General features: G+C 44.7%; 1 protein-coding gene across 2 annotated transcripts in view; it reads left to right on the forward strand.

Moving 5' to 3' along the window:
• Positions 1-451: 451 nt before the first annotated feature.
• The window catches only part of LHCGR (luteinizing hormone/choriogonadotropin receptor), a 132,267-nt gene continuing 112,661 nt past the window's right edge, over positions 452-20,057 (forward strand). Inside the window, exon 1 of one of the 2 annotated variants that reach the window (XM_083175275.1) lies at positions 452-999. In XM_083175275.1, the coding sequence (XP_083031401.1) occupies positions 842-999 (158 nt within the window). In that variant the 5' untranslated portion in view covers positions 452-841. The remainder of the gene's footprint in view (positions 1,000-20,057) is intronic. The other variant, XM_083175274.1, reaches the window with a different exon arrangement.

Genomic DNA, 20,057 nt, shown 5'->3' on the forward strand with positions numbered 1-20,057 from the left:
ATCAAAACACCGACAGGTTCAAACCTTAGACGAGCCACAAAAAAATACATATACAACGATTTTCATGATTTCTTTCACATAAAAAAATGACTTGTTCATACTGTACCATCCCAGCGGGCGTAGAGGGAGAATATAACAGTGTGCCAAGTGCAGCGAGGTACCATGCCCAAAACATTGCGAGCGAAGTGAGCGATGTTCGGCATTATGACCATGTCAGTATATTGATTGTTATGTATCTTTAGGGATTTGACCATCGGTATTTACACCCTGCTGGTATAACAGTGTCGGCCAAGTGATTGTGTATATTTCAGTTGTCACTAAATCATCAGTAACACAACACTACTATACTATACGGCTGCTGTACATGGCCCTCCTACTACACATAATATATTGCCTGGCACAGCTAGATTTATTATCACACACATGCCCAGGATCAGATGGCACGCAGCCACCCTGTAACCGTCTCACCACCAGAATGACAAATAGCATCCATTCATAAGGTGGCACTCAGCCTAATAATTATACAGTAACCCCAGATTACCCATCTGCATGTCGCATCACTGAAAACGTGCCCCACGGGGGCCAGCGCAGAGACACTTGCATCAGGAAACTTTTTTGATATGGGAGTGAAATTTTAATTTTCCATAGTTAAAAGACAGGAGGAGCCCTGACAACGGATAGTCAGTATAAAGGCAGCCTAAAAATAGGATCACGCTGCCTTTCATGCAATACAAACTGTTCCGTCTCCCAGCTGTAATTCACCGCAAACAAAAAGTTAAGGACATGGCAAAAGAAAAATGGAACTAAAATAGCACCGCTGCTAATCTCTTAAGGACTCACCATGGAGACCCAGATTTTTTATTACCTTCTACTGTATCTGCCTTACCTGAACCCAGTCTGCTCGGAGTCACAGAACGCCTGCCACCTCTGTGATTGCACTGGAGTCAACCTCACCTGTCCAGATCAGGCAGCAGGGGACAGCTCACCTGGCTTGGATCTGTAAGTACCAGCTTAAGATGTTCAACGCTACTCACATTGTATTATCTTATCCCGTAGTGTGATTACTGGATTTGTCGTACAGTTGGTGCTCAGCGATCCTTAATTCACATTTACACGTTTTACGATGACCATGAAATGCAGTCTGCATGTACATTATGTACAGTCCTAACAATGCCACTGTTATTTATAGGGTGTAATGTGCAATACAAAATGTTGCTACAGTATGTAAAAGTTTGTGTTTCCTGGACTTGCTGTTAGTTGCTTATACACAACTTAAGCTGAGTAAACACACACATACACACATACACACTAGGCGATTTTTGCAAACGATATTGCTAACAATATTATTAGGCATGTCATCGTAATGTAGTGTGTACCCACTATATCGTTAATGAGGTGCACTCCTGTGGGTCTTAACGTCCCCCGTCACCGTCGTTTACCAATATCAGCAATGACTGCACGTTCAGCTGGGGTATGGGTGACATCACCGAATGATACTGTTAATCGTATCGCTCAGCGTTTTATCGATAGATGGGTGCACCGCTGATATATTTAGTGATATTATCGGTGCTGCCAATTGTATAGTGTGTACCTTGCTTTAGTATTTATGTTTTATGTCAGTTTTCCCAACCACACACAGATGTAGCATAAACGAAGCACCAATTTACATATCATTAGCATATGGCAGGAGGAATTACCATAATACACATCTCAACACCTGTAGGGTGACAAGCACATAAGCAGAATAGGAGGACACATTTGAGAGGTCATGTGTGAAGAAGTCACTGCGCTATGCATTAATTCTACATGGAAACACATTATTTTTGATTCTTTTTCTTTTATGACACAGTATGTGTCATCTACATCTGTATTCGTGTCCCGGAAAGCAGAGCTATTCACTATACGCGTAAAATGCAAAACCGTAAATATATGTTTACGACAAAGTATAGCTATGGAGGGGGGGTCCATAAAATGCTCTTTAGATGTTAGTAAATAATACTTTGTTTCAAAGTACATTATGGCCCTTATTCTGATCGGCGCGGTAATATCAGCGTGCGTTCGTGCCGCCGATGTTTTGTGTCTGCGCATGTGCAGAGGCGTCTCTGCGCATGTGCGAGCGGGGCGTACGGCCAAATCCCGCATGAAATGTGAACACTCCGAACAGGGGGTGGAGAGGGGCGTGAAGGGCTATTTGGGCTCATTACCATATGCATACGCCCCGCGTTTCATGGGCGTTCCCATGCAAACGCTGGGCGTACGCATGGTAATGCGGCCGTGACGCACGTGTAGGGGGCGGACATATGACATCGCCGGATGTCAGCTGCCCGCCCAGATCCCTGCTTTTGCACAGAAAAATGCCCATGTGGTCTGAGGTTGCGGGAGCTGGTGGAGCACTCGGTCCTGCATTCGATGGTCTGCGACCATAGAATGATGGGGGAGGTTCCCTGAGACGGAGGAGGCGTATTCCGTGAAAAATACACGTGCGGTCCGTTCGGCCACCTTCTTACCGCGTACGGACGGAGTTGGCGATCCGTATGTATGGCGGGGTTTCGCACGCACGGTCCTGGCCGCATATTCGGATCCGGCCGCACCGATCAGAATAAGGGCCTATATGATGTGGAAATGAGCCACAGGATGAAGTAGTGTTGTATTGGTTACATTATATTGTACATTGGGCCTGATTCAGCTCTGCTCGCTAGGCAGCTGTCGTTCACTGCTTAGTGGCTTAGCGAGTAGATAAACGACACCTGCGGATACATGTTCCTGTACCCTTACACGTCAATTCGCATTCGATTGTCACCCTTTTGCTAATTAGATTCAGTATGGACTGTTTTTTAAGTGCCATGAACATGGTGGAATTTGGGGCGGGAACTGACGTCGTTACATCATCCGCCCGCACTGAGCAGGCTTCAACACACCCGCCTTCACATGGCGATGGTGTGTAATTCGCCGATACACGTGTTTTCTGGCCATGCCGGATTTTTTTCACAGTCAAAAAATTTGCACTTTAATTGAACAAGTTAAATGTAAATTTGATCAAAAAACTTTAAAAAGCGCTGTTTTATTTGACTGTCGAAAACCTGTCATGGAATTGAACACACACACACAACCCGTGTTTGAAAAATGACAGGAGCTGGTTGGATCTTATCTCTCTCCACTTTATCACTCTGTACATCTTCCCCACAGTCTATAAACGGACACGTCAGAGCTGGTTGTTTGGTACTTTGGGGCACACATGTGCACGGTCCTAGAACTGAATGGCGCAATCACTGGGTATGACTAGTTGGACCTGGTCCTGGTAAACCGCTCCCGTGATGAATGTGCACATGTGTATATATATAGTACGGTACCAATTACTCAGATAACAGCACAGGGGCAGGTGTATGACGCAGTGATAAGAGTAGGGAAGTGTGTCAGTGGAGGCAGACAATCAGCTTTGCAGTAACAGTTATCAAGTGCATTCTATAACATTATACCTAGCAGCTGATTGGCTACCATGGCACACCTCCCATGACACACTTCACTTTTATATCTGCTTCATACATTTACCTCAGCCTGTCACCTGCCAGTTAGGAGCTGATTGGTTGGTACTTTAACTGTCTACACTTTATCTCCCTTGTTTATGTACTAAGCCTCAGAGAGAGATAAAGTGGGTGTAGATAAAGTACCAGACCATCTGCTCATAACTGCCACATTACAGGCCGTGCTTGAAAAATGTAATTTTGGAGCTACAGTATGTGGTTGGTACTTTGTCTCCATCAACTTTATCTCTCTCCAAGACTTAATACATAGACCCCTTTAAGAGGATTTCCTGGCATTATATTGTGGTGAGCCGCAGTATGTATTACATGACTACGAATATACCAATCTATCTGGGATATTATCAGGGCCGGCGCCACCACTAGGCAAATCTAGGCATTTGCCTAGGGTGCCGGCCACTGGAGGGCGGCATTTTGTGCCGCCCGGGTACCTGTCCTACGGTGCTGTGTATTTAAATCTGGCGGCGGAGGCAGCGGGGGTCCCTGCAGTCCATTAGAAATCACGAGCGCTATCCGCCGGGCTATGCGGAAGCGCTTCTAGTGTGAAAACTCTGGCAGCACGGCGCACGCTGATCTCAGCCAATCAGCGTGCTGCCAGTGTTTTCACACTAGAAGCGCTTCCGCATAGCCCGGCGGATAGCGCTCGTTATTTCTAATGGACTGCAGGGACCCCCGCTGCCTCCGCCGCCAGATTTAAATACACAGCGCCGCAGGACAGGTACCCCCCCCCCACCCCGGCACCGGGGCGCCCCCACCCGACTCGCCTGGGGCGCTCCGGTGCTGGATATTATAATGGCGTACAGTAGCACTGGTACTGTACCACCAGAGACCTACAGACCCCCCACCCCTGACCTCCCTGTAGATGCCAGTCTTGGGAGAGAAAGAGGAAAGTGGAAACCATGGTGACAGAGATGTATTTGCTTTGCTATCTTGCAACAGATTAAATGTCCTCTCTGTCAACTTTGCTCCAGAACAGCTTTATATGATGTATGCAGTAACAGTTCATTAACTTAGCCAGGAGATAACCCAGTGCAGTGCTGTAATCTATCCACAGACACAACAGGTGCATGGTGAGTCTGCTCAGACCCTTATCTGCTGCACAGGCATTTCTATAATGGGTGCAGTGGGCAGTACGGATGGTGCAATGGTTAGCATTACTGCCTCACATCGCTGAGGTCATGGGTTCTATCTCCACCATGTGTTATATATACGGGGCAGTACGGACGGTGTAATGGTTAGCATTACTGCCTCACAGCGCTGAGGTCATGGGTTCTATCCCCACCATGTGTTATATATACGGGGCAGTACGGATGGTGCAATGGTTAGCATTACTGCCTCACAGCACTGAGGTCATGGGTTCTATCCCCACCATGTGTTATATATACGGGGCAGTACGGATGGTGCAATGGTTAGCATTACTGCCTCACAGCACTGAGGTCATGGGTTCTATCCCCACCATGTGTTATATATACGGGGCAGTACGGACGGTGTAATGGTTAGCATTACTGCCTCACAGCGCTGAGGTCATGGGTTCTATCCCACCATGTGTTATATATACAGGGCAGTACGGACGGTGTAATGGTTAGCATTACTGCCTCACAGCGCTGAGGTCATGGGTTCTATCCCCACCATGTGTTATATATACGGGGCAGTACGGACGGTGTAATGGTTAGCATTACTGCCTCACAGCGCTGAGGTCATGGGTTCTATCCCCACCATGTGCTATATATACGGGGCAGTACGGATGGTGTAATGGTTAGCATTACTGCCTCACAGTACTGAGGTCATGGGTTCTATCCCCACCATGTGTTATATATACGGGGCAGTACGGATGGTGTAGTGGTTAGCATTACTGCCTCACAGTACTGAGGTCATGGGTTCTATCCCCACCATGTGTTATATATACGGGGCAGTACGGATGGTGTAGTGGTTAGCATTACTGCCTCACAGTACTGAGGTCATGGGTTCTATCCCCACCATGTGTTATATATACAGGGCAGTATGGACGGTGTAATGGTTACATTACTGCCTCACAGCACTGAGGTCATGGGTTCTATCCCCACCATGTGTTGTATATACGGGGCAGTACGGACGGTGTAATGGTTACATTACTGCCTCACAGCGCTGAGGTCATGGGTTCTATTCTCACCATGTGTTATATATACAGGGCAGTATGGACGGTGTAATGGTTACATTACTGCCTCACAGCGCTGAGGTCATGGGTTCTATTCCCACCATGGCCCTAACTGTGCAGAGTTTGTATATTCTCCCCGTGCTTGCGTGGGTTTCCTCCGGGTACTCCGGTTTCCTTCTACAATCCAAAAATATAGGGTAATTGGCTCCTACAAAATTAACCCTAGAATGTCTGTGTGTGCGTGTACATGTGGTAGGAAAAATAGATTGTAAGCTCCACCGGGGCAGGGACTGATGTGAGTGATCAAATATTCTCTGTACGGCGCTGCCGGAATATGTGTGCACTATATAAGAAACTGGTTATAAAATAAAATAAATGATGCACAAGGAGCCCTGGTTCCAGAGGGGCCCACACACACACACACACACACTGCCCCCATATATTATACTTACCCTGCAGAGCCCCTTGGCGGTATCTTGGCACCGAAGACCCAAATCATTCGCATAATGGCCGCCACGGGCATTTACAAGGGACTTGCGCACACGCACTGGATATGTCCCATGGGAACATGTTCCTTTAAACCTGCACATGCGTTTTAGGCTCTGGCATAAGGGTTCAGAGAGGAGGGGCTTCCAGCAGAGGTGGCACGCGGGTCCCCGCCTCTATTAAACTGCCCCATATCTGTTGAACTATAATTCCTAAATGGAGGACTACAATGTATCTTTGGGGGGTATTCAGTTTCGGTGTTGTCAGTAAAAAGGGGCCTAGGTCGACCCCGAAAGGTCGACAGACACAAGGTCAACGTGGAAATAGTCGACAAATGAAAAGGTCAACGTGAGTATTGTGGTAGTAGTTTATTGTGCTCGCTCGCCTTGTTCCAGGCACAGTGCCTTGCACCACGGAAACGACACACTTTACCATTCCCATTCGGAGTCCACATGGAGGGTAAAGTATTACAAAACAAAAAAAATCATCTTGACCTTTTCATTCATTCACTGTTGGCATGCCAACCATTTTACTCTGATGACTTATTGAACATGGTGACCTTATGCCTGTACACCGTATGGTGTTGACCTATGACTGTTGACCTATTGTCCGGATACAGTGCACTTGTAGGGACTCCTGTTTGTATTGCTTAAAGTAATATCAGGAATTTGAGAGAACATTATCTCAACACAGGTTTTGTCAGGAGGCCCAGATCCCTCCCATAGGGGTTTATTTACTAAAATGGGAGTTGTGTTGAAGATCGGATGTTGCTTTGGGCAACCTATCAGATTCTATTATCTTCTAGAAGTTTCTAAATAACTTTGAAGTAGGTTCTGACTGGTTGCCAAGGGAAACGTCTCATCTTCAATAGATCTCAAATCTTAGTAAATACACCCCCATACTTAACACAAGGGCTTACCCCCATACTTAAGGGCTTTAAGTGACATAGGGGTAGATTTATTAAGCTCGGTGAAGTCAAAAAGTGTCTGGTTTTTATCACCGGCCAATCAGCTCCAACATTTTGCGGCGGGGGCGCAAAATTTGGCGCTACGCCACTGATGCCCGCGTGGCCTGTGCATAGACCTCATGGCAAACAGAGCACCTGACTGTCCATTGAAGAGACTTGATGAGATCAAGTCTCTTCTTAAACGCCTTATGTCTAACGTAAACCTTCAAAACCTGGTCTTTGTAGTGCATTGACTCTAAACCTTTCATTCATTTTGTTGCCCTTCTCTGTACGCTCTCCGATTCCATAATATCTTTCTTATGCTGTGTTACCCAGAACTGGACACTGAATTCTAATTCTATGTGGGATCTTCCTAATGCTTTATACTGGGGTAATATCGCGGCCTTATCCCTTGCCTCTATACCTCCTTTTATGCAGGCTAGTATCCTGCTCGCTTTGGCTCCCGCTACAGCACAGTGAGTACTACAGATACGTTTGTTGTCTATCTGTACCCCTAGTTCCTTTACCACAAATGATTCACCCCTTTACCCCATTTAGTATATATATATATATATATATATATATATATATATATATATATATATCTCACTGGTTTATGTACTCAAAGAGCATGACCTTGCATTTACATATACGTTAAATCGCATCCTGCATTTATCTGCCCAAGCCTCCAGGTTTATAAAATAAAATAGATCAGGCGCTTGTATATTGTATCGAAATATGAAATATTTACACATTGCATGCCATATTTAATAAAACAATATAAAAAAGCGTAAATAATAAAGAAAAAATAAACACGACTCTGAGAAGTCTCTATGGACCAAAGATGGGAACTCTGCGGTGGTAGGAGCTGGCAATGCCGGGAGCTGGAAATGTGGGAGGATACTCTGTATCAGGTTTGTGGCACTGGGAGAGGTAGGCTTACTATAGATCTCTAATTTTATCTTCCTCCGGCACACATACTGGCCGTAGTTGATGATTCTCTTCTTTGAAGTCTGCTTTTAATCCCACTGGTTGAAGTGTTCCGAGCCCCTAAATCCATTTGGATTTCTCTTTACTTTAGTGATGTTTCGGGATCTCCTACTTTCCGGGTGTGGTATGCGGTTCCGACAGTTGGGATCCCGACAGTCATTAGCCCGACGTCGGGATCCCGGACTCAGACAGCTACGCTCCCACCTATTCTATGCTCCATCTATGGGGGTCGTGGAGCCCCACGAGGGAGAAAAGCCGACGGCCATCGGGAACCCGGCCATCAGTGTTTTAACAGTCGGGATCCCGACATTGGATTAATGACTGTCAGGATCCCGACTGTCGGGACCCCATCCGGTACCCCTACTTTCCAGTTGGGAATATTTTTTTCAATCACATTAATGCTAAAATGGTTGGGATTTTTATTGTGATCCAAGTCGAAGTGTTGAGATAGGCTATGAGTCTGTAAGTCTTTCTTAATAATACTAATGTGTTCTGCTGTTTGTGTCTTCAAGCATCAAGCACAGACATGCAAGCAGATAAACCATACCATTACGGCGGGATAGTCCCACTCTTTGGAAACTGTCCTGATATCCCTCCCACGGGTGGCAATGTCCCATGGGGGGGGCAGATGGAGGGAGCAGCGGTGATCGCTGAATAGTTGCCCTGTGCATGTGCACAGCATATCTTCAAGGAGGAGGGAGGGAAGGTAGGGAGGGGGTCCGGTGCTGGCCATGCTCCCAAAAATTATAAAAACAGGGGTTGTGGCATGAGGCCATGCCCCTTTACTCAAGACCATGCCCACTCTCCCATTCACTTCACCCCCTTTTCGGAGCGGGTGCGGCAGATCCTGACTTGAGGATTAGCAATGTTTTGATGTATGGATAAACTACTCCTTCTGTCTCACAGGTCATGAATTGTTTTTGTTGAAATTCTTTTGAACTGTTGTTGGAAAGGAACAAACAAAGTTATTGGTTTTGTGCTTTGTTTTCCAGTGGTTTTTGCTTATGCATTTGAGGTACAGAGAGAATCCTTTTTGTGGTTGATTTATCTTTTTTTCTCCTCTATAGCAACTATTGGTTAACTGTTGTCTCAGGGTCTTCACACGTTAATAAATGATTTTGGGTTTGGATTGTATTGTCCCAATGTGCATGAGAATGTCCCAATGTGCTGCGTAAAATGTATTTTATCTGTTTATGATTTGATTTATATTGTGTGATAAATGTTACTGTGTTCTGTGTAGTTATTAATCTTTGTTTTTGTAATGTAGTACTTTTGTTCTGTCTAGTAATTCAATCCTTCTTATTTCTGTATTGATTTGATGTTCAGGATATCCTTTTTTCATGAATTTTGATTTTAGTTCCAAACTCCTTAAAGGTTTCCTGTTCCTTAAAGGTCTCCTCTTCTGTACAGTTTCTTTTCTTTTAATTCTGTCCTCCAGGAATGTTTTCTTCCAATTAATATGGTTATTTCTTTTGTAGGGTAAGAAGTTGTTTCCGTCGACTTCTTTGATTTATGTTTTTGTCATAATATGGTCGTTCTTAATGTAGATTTCGAAGTCTAACAACAAACTTTGTTTGTCCAGTGTTGTGGTAAACGCTAATCCAATCTTGTGGTGTTCCTATGGTTGATTAATTTGTCCAGGTATGATTGAGAACCTTTCCATATAAAAAACAGGTTGTCTATGTACCTACTGAATGCCAACATACGATGTTATCAATAACCGTGTTGTTGTTCCAAATGTGTCTCTCCTCCCACTGCACGACAAATAAGTTGGCATAGGAAGGTGCAAAAGATGTTCCCATTGCTGTCTCTTTTGTTTGGGCATAAAAGTTTCCATCATATCAGAAATAGTTGTTTTCTAAGATGAGCTCGATATGCTCCATGATAAAATGTATCTGTCTGCTGGGTATGGGAGTCTGAGAGGTCCTTCTTATGGTGGCACAGCCTAAGTAGTGTTGTATACAGGTATATATTGATTTAACATCATGGGTGCAAAGTATGTAATATTTGTCCCATTTGATATTGTCCAGAATTTGTAAGATGTGAAGAGTATCCTTTAAATAACTTTTTTGTTGCTGTATTGTACTATTGGCTGAAGAAAATAATCAATGTATTGTGATAGATTTGTGGTTAATGAACCAATTCCAGATACATTTGGTCATTCGGGACAATTTTTAAGATTTTTATGGATTTTTGGCAACTGGTAGAATGTGGGAATGATGGGGTGTGCAACTGTAATGAATTCATGTTCTTTTTTTTGTTTTTATTCTTTTTATGAATTTTCTTTCTACCCTTTTTTGGATGGATTCTGTATTCTTGTTTCTTGTATGGTACAGTGTCTTCTGAAGGTCTGGTTTTGTTCCATGCCTGATCTAAAAAATCTTTGATTTCAATTACACTTTCTTCTTCATTTTCCTCCAAAGTATTTCTTTTTCCAGGATTGGGGTTCTTGCTCTTTTTTCGATGGTCTTTATTAGTGTATTGGTCCGGTCCTATGTTTCGGTTTTTACTAATTGTATTCCTGTATGGAAGGAATTTTGTGCCATTTTTTTTTGGTAGGTGAAATTATTGCAGTTGTATTCTTTATAATTTATTTGATTTCCAGGATTTCTTGGAGTGTTCTTTAGTAGTGGTTCTTTGATTTGTTCTTCTGGTTTTTCTTTTTAGTATTGTGTGGTCTTGTGGTTGTGGTTTTCAATATTTGTTTCTTATGTTGTCTTTTTTCCATTCGGCGGGTGGATTTTGCATGGATAGGTATCTCTTCTACTATGGGGAGTATTCAATGTTTTTATTCTCCATGTGCAGCGAATCCTATTTAGCCCTCCCTGCCTGCCCCAGAATTTGTGGGGGAGGGCTCCCGGGGCACAGGCAGCAGAGGCTGCCCCCCGGGAATGCTGGCACGGGACAGGGGTAGGGAGCCGCTCCTCTGGTCCTGCACGTAACAAGCCGTGACTAGAGTGAAGTGAATATATGAATATCTAATGAGCGGCTCCTGCTGGTGAAAGTGTAAAAAAACGGTAAAAAAAAAATTAAAAATTAAATATATATTAATGTGCTTCAAGCACATGAATAAAAATAGCACTCCCCGTCACAGAAAAAAAATCTGATTTTTTTTTACACCAAAAAAAAAAGAAAAACCCTTTATTTTAAAAGATCACTTTCCAGTTCACCTTAAAAAGATGTCGAATGCAAAATGGTGAATCATGGCTAAAATCAGGGCGAAAGCAATTCGCCATCCTAGCATTGAATACACTCTCGGAGAATCCCAGTGAAAACCCCATTGAAATACACCAGCGAATTGCAGCGAGCATGAAACCGGAGAACTGGCCAGCATTCACTGTTCGCTTTCGGCGAACAGTGAACATTGAACAGGGTGAATCACATTTTCAGTGAAAAAAATTCACTGCAAGGAGTGGAAACAGCCCGTTTCGCCGAAAAAAAACGGTGAATCGGGAGCATTGAATACTGGCCAATATCTCATCTGAATTTCTTTTTTGTTGAATGATGATATTTTCCATTTTTCAATTTTTTCATTTGTCATTTTTATTAGGTTGTTAAAGTCTTCCATTTTTTTCAATGGTTTAAATCTTTTTCCATGGCTTTAATATTTTCATGAATTGTTTCCAGTGAGCTCTGTCTGTCTTCTATAATTTTCATAAGATTTCATGAACATCGTGTGAAGAAATTCTATTTAATTGGCTGAAATGTGTTTTTTTTTGTCATCTTAAACCTTTGGGTATTAGATTAGACTATTTTCCATATACTCGGTCAGTGTAGTAATCTCCCACCATTGTTTTGTTTCCTGAGTGTAATATTTCTCTAGTCTCAAGATTCTATTATGGTTGTGTTCGGATTTTTTGAAAATATATTCTGTTTGTGTAGATAATATGTGAAGTCATAGCTGCAGTAAACTCTGTATAAATGGTAGAAGTTTAATGTAGAAAGAGTGTAATTTGCACTAGATTAGCTGCTCAATATTTATAAATAGAAGTAGATACAGTCTAACCTGCACACATTAAGAGACCACACATACAAACTTTTCAGAAATTGGTTGAAGAAGATTTGAGAAAATTTCCTGAAAAAGGAAGTCAAGCAATATTAAAACAATATTACGAAATATATTTTTTCCCCTCATAGTAGAAAAAGGCACCTATTGGAAAATAACAAATGACCAATGCAAATCTCCAAAGAAAAACTAGAGAAACAACTAGATGATGGTCTCATGTTGGGAATATTGACAAAAAATAACAAGAATTCAACACAGTTGCACACCCCATCATACCCACATTTTACTAGTTGCCAAAAGTCCATAAACAACTTCAAAATCTGCCCAAGTGAACCATTGTATGTGGAACTGGTTCATTAACCACAAACGTATCACAATACATTGATTATTTTCTTCAGCTAATTGTACAACAACCAAAAAAAGTATTTAAAAGATACTCTTCACATCTTACAAAACAAGAATGACATACTTTGCACCAGTGATATAAATCATTAAATACCTATATCAACACTCCTTAGGCTGTGCCGCTGCAAGATGAATCTTGACCTCTCAGACTTCGATACCCAGCAGAAAGATACATTTTGATATGGAGCAGATCAAGTTCATCTTAGAAAATAACTATTTCTGGTATGATGGAAACTTTAATATCCAGCAATGGGAACATCTTTTGCACCTTCCTATGCCAAATAATTTGTCGCGCAGTGGGAGGAGACCCACATTTTGAACAGGAACAAATTCATTGATAACGTTGTATGTTGGCATAGGTACATAGATGACCTGTTTTTATATGGAATGGTTCTCAATTAGACCTGGACAAAATCATCAACCATATGAACACTAACGAGATTGGATTAGAGTTTACCACAAATCTGACAAATGCAAAGTGGTGTTGTTAGACTTAGAATCTACATTAAGAATGACAATATCAAAACAAAAACATATATCAAAGTAGTCAACGAAAACAACTTAATACCCTACAAGCGTACAAGGAGGTTGCGGTGGGCAGGATACGGGGGTAGTGCAAATGGGAGTGGCACTGCTGGGCTATGCCTGGTGGGGTTGAATGGGGCTGGTGTGGTTGGGGTAAAGGGGTTAAAGTCAGCAGGATGGAAAAGTGCAGTCTTGGTCGGAATGGTGCAGGTTCAAGTGGCGCGGGAGGCTGGTGTCCCGTCCCAACCGCGGTACACTCTTACCTGACTTCCAGGTCCCTCGATGTCCTCTGCTGTGCTTGTCGTGCGGAAGCGGAGTCTTCCTTCCTTGTCCTTCCACAGTGCCTCTGGGCTTCGGTGTGGCCGTAAAGCGAGCGGTATCGCGAGATCCCACCCACCCACTGCTTCAACTTCTGCCGGGCACTGTGCGCTTGCAGTGGCGTAGCTATGCTGAGGCAGCCCCCGCCATGGCTTGGAGGAGCCAGCGCCTGCTGGGCGCACTGAGAACTGAAGAAAGGTCACTGACTGCACACAGAGCTGGCGCTGGCTCGCTCTGCAGTGCAGGAAGGCACCGACCTGGACAAGCGCTGTCCCTGCTGCTCCTGTCAAACAGCTGACAGGCAGCAGCAAGCTACAGAGGTGGAGAAGAAAGCTCTGCAGCGCGATCACCCTGGCCGGTCCTCTCCCCCTCAGGTAAACACACAGGCACCCTGCTCACTGCTGCAGTGTAACCTCGAGGCTGTTATAATTAGTTCCCACGGCCCCCTCTCTGGCAGGTTGTATACCCTCCTACCCCACTCTGGAATCTCACACTTACGCACTTAAACCTTCAGTCCAAGCAGCTCCCTCAGAAGCTTCCTCTATGCATTTCCTCCTGTACGACGTGTTACTCCGCCCCCAGATCTCCTGTTACAGCTTCTCAGTTCTGCTGTCCTCCCCTGCTTACTGTAAGTCTCTAGATTCTATCCCCAGCTGTGCCACTGCCTCTACCTACCCCATGTGTGCCCCTGCCCACCCCATGTGTTCCCCTGCCCACCCCATGTGTGCCCCTGCCCACCCCATGTGTGTCCCTGTCCATCATATGTGTGCCCTTGCTCCTGCCCACCCCATGTGTGTCCCTGTCCACCCCATCTGTGCCCCTACCCACCCCATGTGTGCCCCTACCCCCCTTATGTGTGTCCTTGTCCATCATATCTTTGCCCTTGCTCCTACCTACCCCATGTGCGCCCCTGCCCACCCCATGTGTGCCCCTGTCCACCATATGTGTGCCCTTGCTCCTGCCCACCCCATGTGTGTCCATCCCACCCCATGTGTGCCCCTGGCCACCCCTTGTGTGTCCCTGTCCACCCCATGTGTGCCCCTACCCACCCCATGTGTGTCCCTGTCCATCATATGTGTGCCCTTGCTCCTGCCCACCCCATGTGTGTCCCTGTCCACCCCATGTGTGTCCCGTCCATCATATGTGTGCCCTTGCTCCTGCCCACCCCATGTGTGCCCCTTCCCACCCCATGTGTGCCCCTACCCACCCCATGTGTGCCCCTGTCCATCATATGTGTGCCCTTGCTCCTGCCCACCCCATGTGTGTCCTTTCCACCCCATGTGTGACCCTTTGCCATGTCTACCTCTGACCCCCCCATGTGTTCCTCTGTTGCTTTCCCCATCTGTACCTCTGCAGCTCTGCTATGTCCTTATGTGTACCCATGACTCCCCTCCCCCCTCCATGGCTGTTTTCTGCAAGACCAAAACAAGACCATGTACAGTGCCACACATTTGAAGAATGCAGGTAAGCACAATTTTTTATTGGTAAAGCACTGGGGAGGGTCTGTGTGGATGTGGGGAGGTTTCTGCTCCTTCTCCCCATGGTGACTTACTGCCTGACATCTATTGAGTGTTACCTTATGTCTAGCGTACAGTGTAAGGTGCATTACAGTGTGTGGCGTACAGTGTAAGTGACATTACGGTGTGTGGCGTACAGTGTAAGTGGCATTACGGTGTGTGGCGTACAGTGTAAGTGGCATTATGTGTGTGGTGTACAGTGTAAGTGGCATAACGATGTGTGGCGTACAGTGTAAGTGACATTACGGTGTGTGGCGTACAGTGTAAGTGGCATTGTGTGTGGTGTACAATGTAAGTGGCATTATGTGTGTGGTGTACAGTGTAAGTGGCATTACGGTGTGTGGCATACAGTGTAAGTGGCATTATGTGTGTGGCGTACAGTGTAAGTGGCATTGTGTGTGGTGTACAATGTAAGTGGCATTATGTGTGTGGCGTACAGTGTAAGTGGCATTATGGTGTGTGGCATACAGTGGAAGTGGCATTATGTGTGTGGTGTACAGTGTAAGTGGCATTATGGTGTGTGGCATACAGTTTAAGTGGCATTATGTGTGTGGTGTACAGTGTAAGTGGCATTACGGTGTGTGGCGTACAGTGTAAGTGGCATTGTGTGTGGTGTACAATGTAAGTGGCATTATATGTGTGGTGTACAGTGTAAGTGGCATTATGGTGTGTGGCATACAGTGTAAGTGGCTTTATGTGTGTGGCGTACAGTGTAAGTGGCATTACGGTGTGTGGCGTACAGTGTAAGTGGCATTGTGTTTGGTGTACAGTGTAAGTGGCATTGTGTGTGGTGTACAATGTAAGTGGCATTATGTGTGTGGTGTACAGTGTAAGTGGCATTATGGTGTGTGGCATACAGTGTAAGTGGCAATATGTGTGTGGTATACAGTTTAAGTGGCATTATGTGTGTGGCGTACAGTGTAAGTGGCATTATGGTGTGTGGCGTACAGTGTAAGTGTCATTTTGTGTGTGGCTTACAGTGTAAGTGGCAGTACAGTGTGTGTCGTACAGTGTAAGTGGCATTACAGTGTGTGGCGTACAGTGTAAGTGGCATTACGGTGTGTGGCCTACAGTGTATGTGAAATGATGGTGTAAGCAGCATTATGGGGGGGCGCCAGATACTATTTTGGCAGGGGGGAGCAAAATTTATAGTTACGCCACTGTGCGCTTGACTCACCGTGTGCTCGACTAAGTGTGTGAGCTGTATCTCCACCGTGTGTCGGCTATCCTTAGCCTTCTTCAGGGAGTGTGGAGCCTCTGTTCAGAGGGCTTTTTATGGGGGCTGTCACTCAGTCTGTACACCGGTGGCCATCTTGAGTAAAGGAAATATCGTGTACTTTTGAATGGGGTTGCCATTTTTGTTGTGGTATATGGAAAAACGGGGACTTTATGCATTGTGTGTGAGGCGTCATCTCATTTATATGATGCTTAATCCGCCATTTTATCTTCTGGATATGTTCCCTTATTAAATAAAGAGTCCTGATGTGTCTCTGCTCAGCACCATAATAATAATCTGGAGCTCCCCTGCCGCCAGCCATCATTCACTGTTTGCCTCAGTGACGTAGGCGGCAGGCTCGGGGATGGTCGGCGCAGCTCGGGGGGACTCAGGAGAGTTCATGCACCCGCGTCCTCTCGAGCCGCTGCAAAACATCCCGAGCCTGCCGTCTGTGTGATGACTGACAGGCGGCAGGGGGAAGCGGCAGCAGGGGAGCTCTGGCGTACTAACGCCGGAGCAGAGGTGAGCGGGGGGAGCGTAGGTGAGGGGGGCTTCCTACTATCTGTGGTGGGTTTTGCTGGGGCAGGACAAACCTGCCCTAGTAGGTTTGTCCTGCCCCAGCAAAACCCACAACTCAAGGAGTTAAAAATAATACATAAAAAATCTCTGTAAAAATATGTAAAAATTACACTACATTAGCCTTGAACATGTGTATGCCGCCAAACCGCCAAAAAAATAATTTTTTCTTCCGTTTGAATAAGTGGACTCCAAAATTCTGGCCACTGAAAGATCGATTTGCCAGAGGTGAGAGAAGAGAACCAACAATGCCAGTATCCATTCCGGAGGAAGGCAAGTGTCATGAGCCACCATGGGGGCTCATGCCTCCTTTGATTAATTCTTGTCAGTTTCTGTGAGCTCCAAGATTCTGTTCCTGGTATGGGACTCGCTGGTGGCCTCCGGTGGTGAGTCTGTGCTATTGCAGTTCTGTTCTGTGAGACTGATTTGCATACAAGGCTGTTGCATGATTGAGCTCATTATTTGGTCTGGTAGCTCACCTGGAGGTAATCTGTGCTACAGGAGGCTGGTGCTTCTCCAGCAGTGCTGATTGGTGCTTGCTCCTGTAATAGGGACTGCAGACCCAGATACTGATGCCGGTGATCGCTCTCAAATTCTAGCTTCCAGCTAGTAGTTCCTAGCTGCCTGTGTCCAGTTACCAGCCTCAGTTCTACCATTGTGGTAGTCACCTGCCCTTCTGTTAGTTCCTGTGTTCACAGGCACATGCCATTCAGTCTGCTTCATTCCGACTTCCCTGGCTGTGTTCTGCCTGACTTCTGTGCAAAGACCATCTGCTTCAGATATTTTCCTATGTTCATGGACTTCTGCCATATGCCTCATTCAGATAAACCATAAGTGCTCCACTGTGGGGCCCAGGTGTTTATTCATTATACTCTGGTTGGCAGTTTCCTGATTATCTTGTTATATTTCTTGTCCACTGTTTCATGCGAGTACTGTGGGCGGTTCACAGTACACTGCAGGTTTGGTGCCCTTATTTGGTGTTCACCCCATAGGGGTTATTGTTTGTTTCAGGTACCTCCTGTACCTCGGTGTGGTTTGCAGTGTTTTGTGTGGTGTTATATTGTGTATGTTTCTTGGTTTATCTGCGACTTGGTTTGCAACAAGGTCGCTTATTTTTGTTATCAGTTTCACTCCCAGGGTTCTGGCTCAGGAGCCATTAGTTAGTGTCTGTCCAGTCAGGTCCTTACTAGTCAGTATCTCCTTCTGACTGTTAGTGAGGGGGTTCCAGTACCTTGTCCGATCTTAAGACCTGGTGGCACCGGAGTTGGGGCGGACCTAATTTGCCCCTTCAAACTTGGCTATTAAAGGCAAAGCCTTAGCATCCGCAGGTACAGGTACAGGTACTGGCCACCCATCAGGACAGCTCAACTGAGCTGTAGGGTTCACTGTGGCCATTCTAAACAGCGGTCACAGCTGCAGGGTAACACCCGAATTCATAACAGTAAGATAGGGGCAGATAGTGAGTCTATCTCTCCCAGTGCCACAAACCTGATACGGGGTATCCTCCCACATTTCTATCTCCCGGCATTGCCAGATCCCGGCACCGCTGAGTCCCCCTCATTGCTCCATAGAGAGCTAAAAACATTACCTCAGAGTTGTGTTAATTTTTTCTTTATTATTTACACTTTTTTATATTGATTTATTAAATATGGCATGTACTGTGTACATTTTTTTATATAGCATTACAACATAAAAGCGTTTGATATATTATATTTGATATACTTCTATTTTTAGATATTGAGCAGCTAATCTAATGCAAATTACACTCTTTCTACATTATACAAGCCTCCAGGTTGTTTACGTCCCTCTGTAAGGTAGGGACATCCTGGACTGTTTTTATAACCCTATTTAGTTAATGTCATCTGCTTACTAGACGATCCACAAGATTGTTAATAAATACATGTTGAAAATAAGGGGTCCTAGCACTGAACCCTGATGTACCCCACTTATTACTGGAGTCCAATTTGAACATGAACCATGAACAACTACTCTCTGTTCCCTTGTAAAAGAAGAAATAACAAAGGGAAATAAGTGCTCACAAAGTCTTAAGTTCCAACGGTCATCCGTACATCTAGGTTGATGATTTTCTTTCTTTTGAAATGGGAATGTTCCTCCAACAAAGTGTGTTGATGATATAAAAAATAACAAATAATACACACATTTATATAAAAAAAAAACAGTCCTTTTTGAAAAATCTTTGACCGACCACTGGTTCCACCATACAGTGTTCAATTTCTTTGGAAGTCATACCATACTTACACCAAAGTGGGATGATATAAAGCATATAAAGGTTTCTTTTAAATGGTGCCCAGGTGTATTCCTATTTTCAATTTACCCCATGGTGTCCTCCTAAATATCAGCATGCATAAGATAGGGTCAGTGTACCAAACTTACACGTTCAGTTGTGGTTCTGCACACATCAAGGTATCTTTATAAGGTTCCTTTTCTTTATCCTACCCTGTTGGGACTTATCATATAATATTTCAGACATATACTCGGCCAAAAATGAAACAAATAGATGTCCGAATCAGATATAATAAAAGTATAACAATTTTTCTGATAAAACAGATCTGTTCATAAAATAAGATTACAATGTGTGACTTAGGGGGTTATTTTGGTTCACTCTTTCTGGCAAATTCCTTCTTAGATGGACAAAACCATGTGCACTGCAGGTGGGGTAGATGGTACTTGTGCAGAGAGAGTTAGATTTTGGTGGGGGTTTTACTTCAAAGTGAGATCTATATTGCAGTGTATAAATAAAGCAGTCAGTATTTACCCTGCACAGAAACAAAATTACTCACCCAAATTGAATTCTCTCTGCACAAGTAACATCTGCCCCACCTGCAGTACACATGGTTTTGTCCATCTAAGAAGGAATTTGCCAGAAGGAGTGAACCAAAATAACCCCCTTAGTGCAGCTGTGTATATATGGGAATTATGTTCTTCAGACACCAACACCACTCCCTACCATTTCGTGAGAGGGGAGATTGCAAGAAAAGAGTAAGGAAGGGTCTCCATTTGAATTTTGCAGAGGGAGGTGCGGGGTGGCAGTTTTCCAGTTCTGTGCAATGGCAGCTCGGGTAGCTATGAGTATACAGTATGTCCTAAGACAACAGAATCTGAATTTGAAAGTTCGGGAGGCTACATATGGAGTAACGCAAGGCCTGCAGTCTAGCACGGAGTACTGTGTGTGTGCAAGGTCAAAGACTCTCTCCCAAAGTGGACAGATCTTGGGGCAAGCCCAGAAGACGTGGAAGATGTCTACAATCTCCAGTCATTTCTTCCAACAAAGCTTAGGCTGTGTGGGACATATTTTATGTAGCTTATGTGTCGACCTAAGCCATGTCGACATTTAGTGGTCGACTTAATGTATGTGGTCCTTCATACTGTCGACACGGT

The sequence above is a fragment of the Crinia signifera genome, chromosome 3 (genome assembly GCF_055691185.1).
Source record: "Crinia signifera chromosome 3, ASM5569118v1, whole genome shotgun sequence".
NCBI classification, from domain to species: domain Eukaryota; kingdom Metazoa; phylum Chordata; class Amphibia; order Anura; family Myobatrachidae; genus Crinia; species Crinia signifera.